This window comes from Plecotus auritus (genome assembly GCF_963455305.1).
Source record: "Plecotus auritus genome assembly, chromosome: 6".
Lineage (NCBI taxonomy): Eukaryota > Metazoa > Chordata > Mammalia > Chiroptera > Vespertilionidae > Plecotus > Plecotus auritus.
The window spans coordinates 55,743,356-55,756,938 of record NC_137773.1 but is presented as its reverse complement, the minus strand read 5'-3'; the positions used below and the strand labels follow the sequence as shown (position 1 = coordinate 55,756,938).

At 45.1% G+C, this 13,583-nt stretch overlaps 1 protein-coding gene across 3 annotated transcripts in view; it reads left to right on the top strand.

The window, feature by feature from the left end:
* Window positions 1-13,583, top strand: part of ZNF827 (zinc finger protein 827) — a 174,268-nt gene that overhangs the window by 39,299 nt on the left and 121,386 nt on the right. For all 3 annotated transcript variants that reach the window (XM_080671755.1, XM_080671756.1, XM_080671757.1), the window contains exons 3-4: window positions 4,246-4,418; window positions 10,444-10,924. In XM_080671755.1, coding sequence (XP_080527881.1) covers window positions 4,246-4,418; window positions 10,444-10,924 — 654 coding nt within the window. The remainder of the gene's footprint in view (window positions 1-4,245; window positions 4,419-10,443; window positions 10,925-13,583) is intronic.

The window sequence follows — 13,583 nt, the reverse complement described above, 5'->3', positions numbered from 1 at the left end:
ACTTGGGAATATTTCCCTTTAAAATGATATAAGTAACAAGTGCATTAAGCAAATTCAAATAGTAAAGAGGAATATAAAATGAAAGTGAAAGCTTCCCTCCCTGACGCCCTGTCTTTTAATGCCCAGTCTTTCAGAGTTTAACTGTTTAATGGTTTCGTGGGTATGCTTCCAGACAATTTTCATACACATGAAAGGGTGTCCTTTTTTTGTTTGTTTCATTTATTCAACCCATTCTTCCTACTCACCCTCTTTTTTTTTTGCTCAAGTATTTTAAAGCAAATCATAGACATCATATCCATTTGCCTGTAAATATTTCCATATGTATTTCCAACAGATAAGGACTTTAAAAAATAGCCATAGTGACTATGATCACATCTAACAGGATCAACAATTGCTACATGATATTAAGGAACACCCAGGCTATCATCAGTATTTCCTCAATTTATCTCAAAAGTGTTATTTTATCATTCTATAACCAGGATCCAAACAAGCTTCACACCTTGCATTTTTTCCAAGTGTCTTAAATGTCTTTTCATCCGTAACCCCTGCTCTTTTAAAATGTCATTTCCTTGTTGAAGAGACTGTGTCAGGGGAAAAACCAAGATGGCGGCATAGGTAAACACCTAAACTGCTGCCTCGCACAACAATTTCAAAACTACAACTAAAAGACAGAACGGACACCATCCAGAACCACAGGAAAGCAGGCTGAGTGAAAATTCTACAACTAGAAGGAAGGAGAAAAGCTCACAGAGAATTGGAGGTACGGCAAAGGGGCTTTGTGCGCGCAGAGAGAAAGGGCGGCTGAGAGCCTGGCTGACTTCCTCTGGCGGAAGGGGGAAGGAAGCCTCCGACCGCACTGAACCCCAGTTCTGACTGCACTGAACCCCAGTTCCGGGGGAACCCCTGGGGACCCACGCTCTTACGGGGGGAGTCTGGACTCTCGGGCGGAGACTCGAGCTGGGAAAGGCAGAAGTCTGAAGGCGCACGCGGGCCAGTGCGCACAAGGGCTGCGGAGGTTGCCGCGGGCTTTCCCTGGTGGAGGGGAGTCAGAGGCTCCTGACGGCACTGTGCCCCAGTTCTGACTGCAGTGAACCCCCCCCGTTCCAGGCGAGCCCCTGGGGACCCACACTCTTGTGGGGGGAGTCTGGACTCTCAGGTGGAGACTCGAGCTGGGGAAGGCGGAGGACTGAAAGCGCACGTGCGCGGAGGGGCGGGGCTGACAGGAAGCCAAGACTGAGGCTCCACCCCATCCAAGCTGAGCACAGAGGCTATTGCAATTTGGCAAGTCTAATCCTATAGGGCTGTCTCCAGCACCGGGCTTCTCCCAGCATAGACACAGCTGATCCTTACAGCCAACTGACCCGGAGGTCAATTCTTCCCAGTGATACCAACAACAATAAAGACTTAATTACAACAAGGCTGTACACACAGTCCACAAAGGGGTGCACCAAGAGTGTCCACCTCAGGTTAACTGGGGAAGCAGACCCACTGGGCCATATTGGAAACCTAGCACAAATATCTACCTTACCAACTCAGGGAATCAATGAAAATGCGGGGTCAAAGAATCAGATCACAAACGAAAGAAATGGAGGAAAACAAACGACTGGATATAGAATTCAAAACCACCGTTATAAGACTTTTTAAGAATATCCTAGAAAAGGCCGATAAATATAACGAGACCCTCGAAGGTATGAAAAAGGACCAACTAGAAATTAAACATACACTGACTGAAATAAAAAATATTATACAGAGACCCAGAAACAGAATAGAGGAACACAAGAATCAAGTCAAAGAATTGAAATACAAAGAAGCAAAAATCACTCAACCGAAAAAGCAAAAAGCAAAAAAAAAAATCCAAAAAGTTGAAGATAATGTAAGAAGACTCTGGGACAACTTCAAGCGTACCAACATCAGAATTATGGGGGTGCCAGAAGAAGAGAGAGAGCAAGATACTGAAAACCTATTTGAAGAAATAATGACCGAAAACTTCCCCCACCTGGTGAAAGAAATAGACTTACAAGTCCAGGAAGCCCACAGAACCCCAAACAAAAGGAATCCAAAGAGGACCACACCAAGACACATCATAATTAAAATGCCAAGAGCAAAAGACAAAGAGAGGATATTAAAAGCAGCAAGAGAAAAACAGTTAATTACCTACAAGGGAGCACCCATACGACTGTCAGCTGACTTCTCAACAGAAACTATGCAGGCCAGACGGGAGTGGCAAGAAATTTTCAATGTGATGAATAGCAAGAACCTACAACCAAGATTACTCTACCCAGCAAAGCTATCATTCAGAATTGAAGGGCAGATAAAGAGCTTCACAGATAAAAAAAAGCTGAAGGAGTTCATCACCACCAAACCAGTATTATATGAAATGCTGAAAGGTATTCTTAAAGAAGAGGAAGAAGAAAAAAGTAAAGAGAAAAATTATGAACAACAAATACATATCTATCAACAAGCGAACCTAAAAATCAAGTGAATTAAAAACCTGAGGAGCAGAATAATCTGGTGAATATAATAGAATCAGGGGCATAGAAAGGGAATGGACTGATAATTCTCAGGGGGAAAGGGATATGGGGGGTTCATGAAGAGAATGGACAAAAATCATACACCTATGGATGAGGACAGTGGGGGGGAGGTAAGGACAGAAGGTGGGGTGGGAAAGGGGTGGAGGGGAGCTATGGGGGGAAAAAGGAGAAATAATTGTAATAATCTGAATAAAGATTTATTTAAAAAAAAAAAAAAAAAAAAAAAAAGAGACTGTGTCATTTGTCCTGCAGACTTTCCCACACTGTGAGTTTGGCTGACTCCGTCCCCTTTGTGTGTTTAACATGTGGCTGTTTTAATCACCTGTATTTCCAGTGAATTGCTAGTTAGATAGAGGCCTAAATTTTTGGCCTCTATCTAACTAGATAGAGGATTAAATTTTTGTAAGAATATTTCATAGATGGCTTATCAGAAGGCACACAATGTCTGTTTCCTTCTTAGTGATGTTAAGATTAATCAGTGGTTGTATGTGTTGTCAGCTTGATCCATCCTCTATAAAGTTCCCTGTCAACCTTTCACCTCATGGTTTAAACAGCAATTGATTCCCACTTTCTAGAAAACAAAAATAGAAACACCACAGACATAGTTTTATGTCTTGCTTTATCCACTAACTCTTTAATATCTTGGGCATGTTTCTATATTAGCTTCTATAGACATATCTCATTTTTAAAATATAGCTTCACAGATCTTATTTTATGAGCACATTACAATTTATATAACCTTTTGCAAATATTTGTGGTCCTTCATGATTAAGAAAGGAAAGTTTGAGGCCTGAACTCTACCTGTTTTGATGGTTTATATTTCCCAAATGCCAAGGCTGGTGTGGCACTGACCAATATCAATTGATAGACCAGACAGGTAGCAACTCAGTGTCCCAGCAGAGCCCTTCCCTGTGGAGATGTTGGAGGAGAGAGTGAGCTTAGCTTTCCTTGGAGGAACCAGTTGGTTTGTTTGCTTTTCTGAAAAACTGAAGCAGGTGTGACTGCCTGGTTGGTAGCTTTTCCCAAAGTGGGCAGTGGGGCCCCATGGCAGTGCAGAGGAAGGCAGTGCATCTTGTTAGTGGCAGCCAGAGGGGCAGAAATAAGAGGGTAAAACCCTGACCTTAAGACCCCCCGATGGCTAAATTGGCAGCAGCAGATGCTCAGGCCATAACTAAATGAGTCAGCAGTAGGGATCCTAACATCTGTCTCCACGGAGTCAGTGTGTGAGGTTGACGATGGCCATTGGGTTTCTGCTGTGCTACAGTGCATTCTTCTTTGTCCTGTTTGATTTGTCTTTATTTCTTGCCATTTTCCAAGTTCAGGAATCCATAGATGGACTTGAGTCTGGCAGCTTCCTTCAGGAAACAAAGTCCCTGAATTGAGGCTACTCTGGGCTGAGAAAGGACAGGCCTAGCGACGTCCCTTTGCAGATGTCTTCCTAAGTGTGGGATGGCCTTCGGAAGTTACACTTTCACAAGGCAGGGCAATCAGATTTTGAAAAATAGAACCCAGATGGAAGTCATGAGATGAATGTGGGTTTGTACCTGAAGAAAAGCAGCAATAAAACCTCCTGGATAAAGTCTTGAGATTGCCAGGGGAAAAAAAAATCCAATCATTTTTAGTGTTCTTTATATAGCAATGCATGTGAATTAGTGCTGGATGCAGTGTGCCTTTTCGTTTTCCTTAATTTTCCTTTCTTTCTCTTTCTTCCAAGCCTCAGAAGAGGAAAGCGGAAAGCCTTTCCAGTGTCCAATATGTGGTTTGGTTATAAAAAGGAAGAGCTACTGGAAGCGGCACATGGTGATTCACACAGGTTTAAAAAGTCATCAATGCCCGCTCTGCCCATTCCGGTGTGCTCGCAAGGACAATCTCAAATCCCACATGAAGGTAAGCCAGCCGTAGACAGCCCTTCCGATGAGGCAGGTACCACCAAGCAGGAGAGGGGCCTTTGGTGGATGACAGTGCTCAAGGTTACAAGGTAGAATGCAACAGAAATGAAGCACCTTGCAAAGAGTCTTCTTGTGAAGGTCTTCGTTTCCAGTTTACAACCAGGAACAGAGAAGCTTCAATATCCAAATAATATATGTGGTGGAGAGCCATCCCTCTTTGGGGAGCAGCAGCCTAACCTGGCCTTGCATGGTGATGCATTTCTGGGGTGCTTGGAGGGGCAGAAAGAGTACAGGAAGGGCTACTGGGCCTGTGCCCAAAGAGAGGGTGCTTGGACCTGCTCCCCTTCCTGGCAAGACTGCCCTCTTCTGCTTACAAATCCAGAGGAACACCCAGAAACACCTTATAGGAGGTGGGCGGACACTAAAAGACACCTGGGCTTCAACGCTAGCCCTGTGGAGGGCTCAGGGCTATTCCTGACAAGACTGAGTCCTCCCCAAGGCTGTCAGGGTTTAAGCTGTCATAATTCCCAAGAACACATTTACCCAACATGCAAGAACTTTGTTTTCAATGTCCTGTTGAAAACGGTTTGGCTTGCACCTGTAATAGACGTTAAGTAGAGTCTACGTGTCACTCAAGTGAGATGGGGGAAAACTTAGTCGTCTAAAACTTAGCAAACTCCATTAATACTAAGGGTGTTGTCTGAAATTCAAGGAAGAAACTCATGAGATCAAAAGAGCATGTGCTTTTGAATTTGATAGACCCACATTTAAATCTTATTGTGCCATTTACTAGCTAAGTGGCCTTGAACAAATGAGCCCTTAGACTTAATTTTCTCATCTGTTAAATGGGAACAATAATGTTGAGAAGAGCTGTTATTAGTATTTAAGGAGATTATATTAGTAAAGTATCTGACACAGAAATGTTCTTTAATAGTTATGTAATTTCAACAACTATCATCTAACACCTTAATAATAACAAGTCATTTTTATTGATATTTTCAATATGGTTTGACTGTTGACATTGTTTATCAAGTTCTTACTTTCCTGCCATAAGAAGTATAGTGTATGTACATAATTAAGAATTTGCTTTTTTAAAATCTTGTCAGTAATCACTGTTAAGAATTGTAGCTCTGAAAAAGTATGATCAGACGGAACCTCTATTGACTTTAGGCAATAGCTCAGAAGATTTTAAAAAATTAAATCCATGGTGTAATTTGTTTTCTATCATTTGCCTTTTTTTTCTCCTGGGAGTAGTATGCCCTTCATCTTCAGAATCCATTTAACCAGGCGTTCTGGTTGGTTGAATTTTAGTGAGCCTGCTTAGTTTTTACTTTAACCCTCCTCATCCTCCATCACCTCTTCCCAAAGTAAAATCTCATATTTTACACCTGCAAAGTGGATTTCGTTAGCGGGATGAGACTTCAAAAGAAACGTCTTTAAAACTAAAATTTGTTTTCGTGACTGTGCCCTACGCTGCGTTCCGAAGTCAGGTCTGGCAAATTTAAAGCTTCAGTGAGCAGAAAACTTGCATCTTGCCTGACACCTTGTAAGCTTGGTTTCAGCTCAGGGTCACTTAAAACAACCTATTTATAAACCCGTGGAAAAAAAGCTGGGTTTTCAAGAGCAGGAACTACTGACCCCGAAACTACAGAGAGATGAGTTGGGTGCCTTGATGATACAGACAGTCGGCCATGACAGTGTTACTGATGAGAGTGGCGAGGGCTTTGCGGGTCGTGGGGTCTTAGAAGGCTTTCAGAACAAATCAATAACCAGTACAATAAAGCTGTGTGCGAAATTACTACTTTATTCACACTCATTGTGTTCTAACCTGTTGAGCTCCAACTGAGCTTTTGATAAGGGAAGTGTGAGAAGGGCTCATACAAGTTTAATTTTATCAAACGGTGTACTGTTTCTTTTCTCTGCTCTACACCTCACTCATGGGCCTCTCTCTCTCTCTCTTTTTTTTAAATTCTTCAATCAATTCATGGTTTTATTTTCATTGGACGTACTTGAATTTGGCTACATTTTGAAAATAGAGTACACAGGGAAACACGATGGCCATGGTTTTAGGAGGAGAGAGCCTCAGCTGCCTGGACCAGAGATTACAAAGATGAATAGATTTTTCTAAAACCATTTCTGCCAAAGAAGTGGGGGCAGCATTGCCTATAGATTAAGATCTCAAACTGTGTGGTCATAAGAACCTTAGTTAGAATCTCAGTTCCACGACTTTTGGTAGCTGTGCGACCCTGGGCAAATCATTTAACCTCTCAAGCTTCCATTTCTGGTCATGAAGATACTAATCATGCGGTCTGTCTCATGGAGTTGTTATAATAGTTAAATGAGACAATGGACATGAGCCACTTAACACAGAGCCCAGGGTGAAGAAACACTAGGTAAATGTAGCTAACATAGTAATTGTTGTCCGAAAGCCATCAGAATACATATTAACATTTACATTTAGAAATAAATCAGCGACATGGACTAAAACATTTCTCTAAAATGAATTTCATTGCTCTTTTCATGATATATCTTTAGTGTTGAGAATTTAGAAAAACCAGTAAATGAAAAGCATATAATATTGACCCATAATCTCATCACACATAGAATTAACCCTTAGTGTCATTCTAATGCATCTCTTTCTATACTCATTATATGGATTTATTTAAGAAAAAAAAATGGGTTTCCACTTTGTTTGTTCAACACATATAGTGTTAGCATGTTCTGGGTGCTGGGCCCTGTGTGTTTTTCTAAGCCTGCCTTTCCTCTTTAGTATACCGTGCAAGTATTTTTATGAGCAGCGGCGGAAGGAGATGTAGATGCCTCCAGCTTCCTCAGGGTTATCTTAGATATCCATTAAGTCTTTTACAACTTTCCTGGATGAGTGAGCATACAGGGATTAAATAGGACATTCATAAGCTGAAATTGGACAGAAAAAGGTGAGGAGGACTGCTAAGATAAAGAACATGGGTGAAGGAGTGGCAAGACAGTGGACAAGGTCAGGGCACCTAGCTCTGCTGGTCCCGGGCCTGCCTTCTGAGGAGCTGGGACGCATGGGTAAGCCCCTGCCGGCTGGCCAGGTCCCCCAAGGGCGGTGGAGTAGATGTTTCCCAAGGTTTCCTCCTATTCATCCGACTGAGGAGCTGGACCGAATGATATAACAGCACCTTCACGTCCCACCCCTTAGGGCGCAGATGTGCTTTTCGTGCAAAATGACCAGTCAGTAAGGACACCACCATGTGGCCTGGAAAGAATGACATGCTTCAGACAAGTGTGTTTTGAAGTCTGTGTTAAGCTAAAGAGAATAAAAATGGTAACAGAAAGCGCTCTTTGGTCTGCAGAGGTTGGAGCTAAAACCTCTCCAAGATCAAATGTGGCCCCTAGCCCCTTTGGGAAGGTGTAGCTCAAATAAAATTGTGAGTGAGCAAGTCAAGTCCACATCCACTGCTTTTCCTTAAAACGGTCACCAAATGTTCCCCACAACTAAATGCAGCAAGGCCAGGACCTGGTGGGAAGGCCGCCTGGTAAAACACTTGCATGCAGACTCTTCCAGCCGGGCTCCCCTTCGGCTCCAGAACCTGCTCTCTGTCGGTGCTTTTCCCTCTCCCAGAAGCTGCTTCGGGGGCTTCTGTTTTTGGATTTGCCCCTGTCCTCTCCCGAGTCAGTAGATGTAAGGACACTTCTGAAATGGAATTCTCCCAGGGACGCCCCAAGCTTTCTGCCTTGTGACCTTTACCACCTGGTTGCAGGGCAGGCTGTGGGCAGCACCTGCCAGGGTCTCCTGGGGCGGTGACCTGACCCCAGGTGCCTGCTTCTGCATGAATTGAGTGGAGAGGTGGCAGGGAAATCGTACGATTCAGTGAGAAAACAAATGAACCCATCAGCTCCAGAGTGAAGTCCCTTTGTTGAAAAAGAAAAGAGAGGGGTGATGATATTCACAGCCAGTGATGGTGTGACAGTGCTGACAGTGTGGCGTCCCAACCCAGCGCCCCCACCCCCAGACCTGGTAGGGAAAGGCTTTCGTGAGCAAGGCTTTGCTGCCACTGATTTTAAGTTAATATGGTGATTTCTGTTGAGAAAGTCATGCTTTGGGGGACCCAGAATCTCTTCTGTTGTTTTTTTCAAAAAGCCACAGTGGGGTGCTGTAGCGACAGGATCTCACCATTAACGTTTAATTTCTTTGCTTTTGTTGGTCACTTAACATTATTTAAAAGTATGTTTTGGCTGGTGAATAATACTTTTGGATTGCATTCAGAATGCATAAACAGCTGTAGTAAAACTTGCTTTCTTGGAAAGGCAGCCTCCGCCGAGGGGCCAGGTGGTGCAGTGGATTAACGAACTGACTTTTAACCTTCGTGAGACCTGGGTTCAAATCCCACTCAGGTCACCCCTGACAGATGGGGTGTCAGTTTGGTTTTGGTTTTGAATTCCAACCCCTGACTTGTTTGTCCAGGGCACACAACTCCTCAAATCATTTGGCCCAAATCTACACAATTGGCAGTTTTGACGCAGGGAGGGCCAGTCCTGAAATAGCAGGGTGCAGCAGGTCAGCACTGAGGCATTGGCAGAGATGAAAGGGGGAGTTAACAAGCTTGTGAGCACCGGCCAGCTCGGACGGAGCCTGGCTCGGGCCCATGCAATGATTTCCTTGCTTTTTCAAGTTCTAAATTTGGGAGTGACAGGAAGGAAAAAAAGCTCCTCTCAGTTTTTACAGGTGTATACGTGCAAGCAAGACGAACTGGATTTCAAAGTCTGCATTCTTTTTTCTTTTTTTAAATATATTTTTACTAGAGGACCAGTGCATGAAATTCATGCCCTGGGGGCGTGGGGGTCCCTCAGCCCAGCCTGTGCCCTCTTATAGTCCGGGATCCCTCGCTCCTTACTGCCCCATGCGCTTGCCAGCTGTGAACCTGGCTTCTGGCTTCTGGCTGAGCGGCGCTCCCCCGGTGGAAGCACACTGACCACTAGGGGGCAGCTCCTGAGTTTAGCGTCTGCCCCCCTGGTGGTCAGTGCGCATCATAGCAACTGGTCATTCCACTGGTCAGTCGATTTGCATATTAGGGTTTTATTATATAGGATTATATAGGGTAGGATTGATTTCAGAGAAGAAGGGAGAGAGAGAGAGAGAGAGAGGGAGAAAGAGAAACATCAATGATGAGAAAGAATCATTGATTGGCTGCCTCCTGCACACCCCCTACTGGGGATCAAGCCCACAATCTGGACATGTGCCCTGACCAGGAATCGAACCATAACCTCCTGGTTCATAGGTCTACGTTCAACCACTGAGCCACGCTGGCCGGGCACTCTTTTACTGCAAACCTCAGGATCTGAGCACAGGGTCACCACGGTGGGAAACACTGGCTTCGTCTCACTGAGAATCCTTGGTGGGGACCAGACCCTGGTTCTCCCCACACCCCACTCGGCTTTCTTCACTTGTAATTTTATTCAAGCCACTCAATCCCAGGTCTCAATTTCACTGTCTATGAAATGGGAATACCCTGGAGCCATTATTTTCCACATTCTTAATTACCTAGAAAAGCATTTTGAAAAATTGAAATTATTTTGCAAAACATCACTAATTCTCTGGGCGACAGTCATTGGGAACACTCAAAGCGTTATCATTAAGAGAGGAATTACGTAACAGGTGACCTCTTTTGACCCCCAACTAGTAATTAGGTAAGTGTGCATTCTGCTGGGTTTATAATATTTTCTCTGAAGACACTGAGTGAGATCGGATGACTAGACCCTTAAGAGGATTCTACCCTGGACGGCCTCCACAGGCGACAGCACCTCCATCGTGAGCCTGGCTCTATTAGCGGACTCTTCCCCGACATGGACCCACTTTATTTTTGGGGGTGACCTCATCACTCGGAGCGCCGTCATGAGATGCTCCCCTCTGGTTCTCTGTTCCCCGGGGCCAGCCCTTTGTCCGGTGCGGAGACTAGTTGATGATGAGTGTGCACCCACAGCCAGGCATTTCCCGTAAGCACGTGGTGGACGGCTCACTGTTCTTGCTTCTCCGCCAGGTTCATCAGCACCAGGACCGGGGAGAGACCTTTCAGTGCCAGCTGTGCCCTTTCACTTCCTCACGCCACTTCAGCCTGAAGCTCCACATGCGCTGCCACCAGCACTTCCTGAGGACAGAAGCCAAGGTGAAGGAGGAGATCCCAGACCCAGATGTCAAGGGATCGCCCCACCTCAGTGACAGTGCCTGCCTGGGGCAGCACAGGGAAGCAGGAGGGACAGAGCTAGTGGGGACCATGATGCCGGCCAGCACTCCAGAGAGGACTAGCCAGGGTGGGGCTGGCGTCTCGCCTTTGCTGGTGAAGGAGGAGCCCAAGGAAGATAACGGCCTGCCAGCCTCCTTTCCCCTGAATGCTGCCGACAGGCCGGCCAACCACACAAAGCTGAAAGACCCCTCCGAGTATGTGGCCAACAGTGCGTCAGCATTGTTCAGCCAGGACATCTCTGTTAAGATGGCGTCTGATTTTCTCATGAAGCTGTCAGGTACTTGAATAGGGTTGTATTCATTCTCTCTCTCTCTCTCTCTCTCTCTCTCGCTCTCTCTCTCTCTCTATCTCTCTCCCTCTCTCTCTCTCTCTCCTTCTCTACCAGTGCTCTCATCTGTAAAATCAACTGGTAGGACTAGGTGATTTTGAGGTCCCTTTAAATTCTAACGGTCAGCACCTTCATACATGTTCTTGACTTTTTTTCCAGTCCTTTGGGTGTAGGCATTGCTGTGGTTTGGGGTCTAAAAGCAGCAGCGATTGCCGATGTCCTTCTGGTTTTTCTCCTTTATGGGCTCTCGTTGTGGGGGAAGGGTCAATGGTGAGCCCGGTTGGTGGCAGTTCTTTGTGTGACCTTGGCCTCTATGTAACCTGTCTCTGCACTGGGTTCTTTACCGTGCTTGTGTGGTACGTCTCATTTTGCATTATTCAGGTGTTTTGTTTGTTTTTAATTTAAACGATTTTTTAAAGGACATATGTACAGAGACTATTAGGAAGTAGAGACTTTGAAAATTGGATTAAAGGATAAATATTATCTTAAAATGTTTTCCCAGTGGAAAACATTTTATTATGGTAAAACATACCCAACATGAAATCGGCCCTTTTTAAGTACAGTTCTTTGGCATGAAGTACATTCACATTGTTGTATAACCATCACCACCATCCATCTCCAGAACACTATCATCTTCCCACTAAACAATAACTCCCTATTCCTCCTGCCCCCAACTCCTGGTAACCACTCTTCCACTTTCTGTCTCTGTCAATTTGACTACTCTAATAAAGTGGAATTAGAATATTTTTAAAATTATTTTCCAACTGTCCCAATGCCATTTGAAAAGAATATGGAGTAGAAGTTGTACAAAATTATCCTTATTGATTAATACTACTTTGACCATCAAATTATATGTGATATTTCTTTTATTTTTTGTTTTTGTTTTCAATTTCTTTAAGTTGTGTATAGAACGGGGTGCCACATTGAGGAAGGCTATTTTTCCTGACTCCCTTTTGGAATGAGAAAACGTGTCCTGGGATTGCGCTGCTGCTCATTCCATTTTTTTAAAGTATGGTTTTAAATTTTAAAGGCAATGTGGAGGGTGGGGAAAGGTCGGCTGAGCATTGGTTCTGTCTTGCAGTCCCCAGGATGATTTCCAAATGCCATTTCAGCTCTTTGGAGATTGACAATAGCCTTTTAAATGGAGAATAATTGGTCACCATCTTCCTTTAAATGGACTGTGAGTCGCATTTCACTAAATGTCATTGCCAGGTGCATTAGAGGTTCAGCGTCACTCTGAAGACCCCGTGCTCAGGGACACCGCAGTCAGGTCTTTTGGATTGTCCCCGTCACCCCAGATCTCTGCCCCTCAGGAGCGCGCGACTCTAGTTGGAGGAAATGAGAAAAGGTAGGGGATGGAAATGAGGTGTCACAGAAATGAGCTGCGTAGGAAAAGAGAGCAGAGAGTGTTCCGTGGGGCACCCAGACCTGCCGTGCGAGCGAGGGGAGGGAGGCAGTCCTATGTCGGGCACAATCAAGTCCCAGGGATTACGGTGCATCTGACTGCGGCACAGACGGACAGGGGGCTTTCTACGCCCCCCTTCTCTTCCAGCTCATCTAGGGAAAACTGATCTTTTAGGGACTTTGGGTTTTATATTGAAACATTTTTTAAAACGGAGCGGGGTGCGGGGGCGGGGGGGCGGAGGTGGAGGGAAGTGCAGCTTCCATTGTCCCTTTTGCTGCTGACACTTTAGTTTTCCCCTCCGGAGCATCTTTGGTCCTTTCTTGGTGGTCTCTCCCGCCACAGTACAGCACAAGGGGCTCCTTTTCTGGGTTCTTCTAGTGCAAAAAACGACATGCAAATGGCATCTTCACTTAGCCTAGCTTAGATAGGGGGGCGGACATCTCCTTACTAACGGGAAAACTAAGTGGGGTGAGTAACTCTTAGGAAGGGGTTATTCCCTTTATTCCACCACCCCAGGATGTTTTCAGAGCTGCAGGAAGGGATGAAGGGAGGATTGGGTAAAATACTTGGTGTACGATACACCGCTCCTGCTCGGCTCAGCCCTGGGTGCCCCACATCTGGCTGTAACTAGCTCCAGCCTAGTCTCAGGGAGGGTAACATAAGGCCCGGGGCTGCTGGGAACCAGAATTGCAAACAGGGGCATCCCCAGCAGAGAAGCCAGTTGGTAGGCTGGGGTAAAAATGTGCACCAAAGCCTCATGCTGTGATCTGTTTTCTCAGCTAGCTATTGATGGGGACTTGTTTACGGTTTGGCAGTCGAAGTATTTGCCGACCGATCAATCGGCAGAAGAAAATAGATAACAAATGCACACTGTTTATGCAAAAGGCCCATGCAGCGATTTTATGGTGGCTTACTAAAGGTCCTGAAACCTGACTTGTGTGCACTGTTACCTAGCAACCTGTTACAAAGTCACCGGGGAGTGAGATGCATCGGTAATTTTTTGTGTGTGTGCATATTTGGATGTGAATGTAAACTTGGTGACTGTGGCAATGCAGCCCCCGGGAGGAGAAGATGTGTTAAAAGGAGGGGGATACATTTTCTGGAGGGGTTTTGTGTATTGCTGTTGTTTTTGAATACCACTAACTCTTCGTTGGGTCGAGCCCTATCCTTGATAGCTGCTGGGGCTGGCTGTGTCTGAGGCTC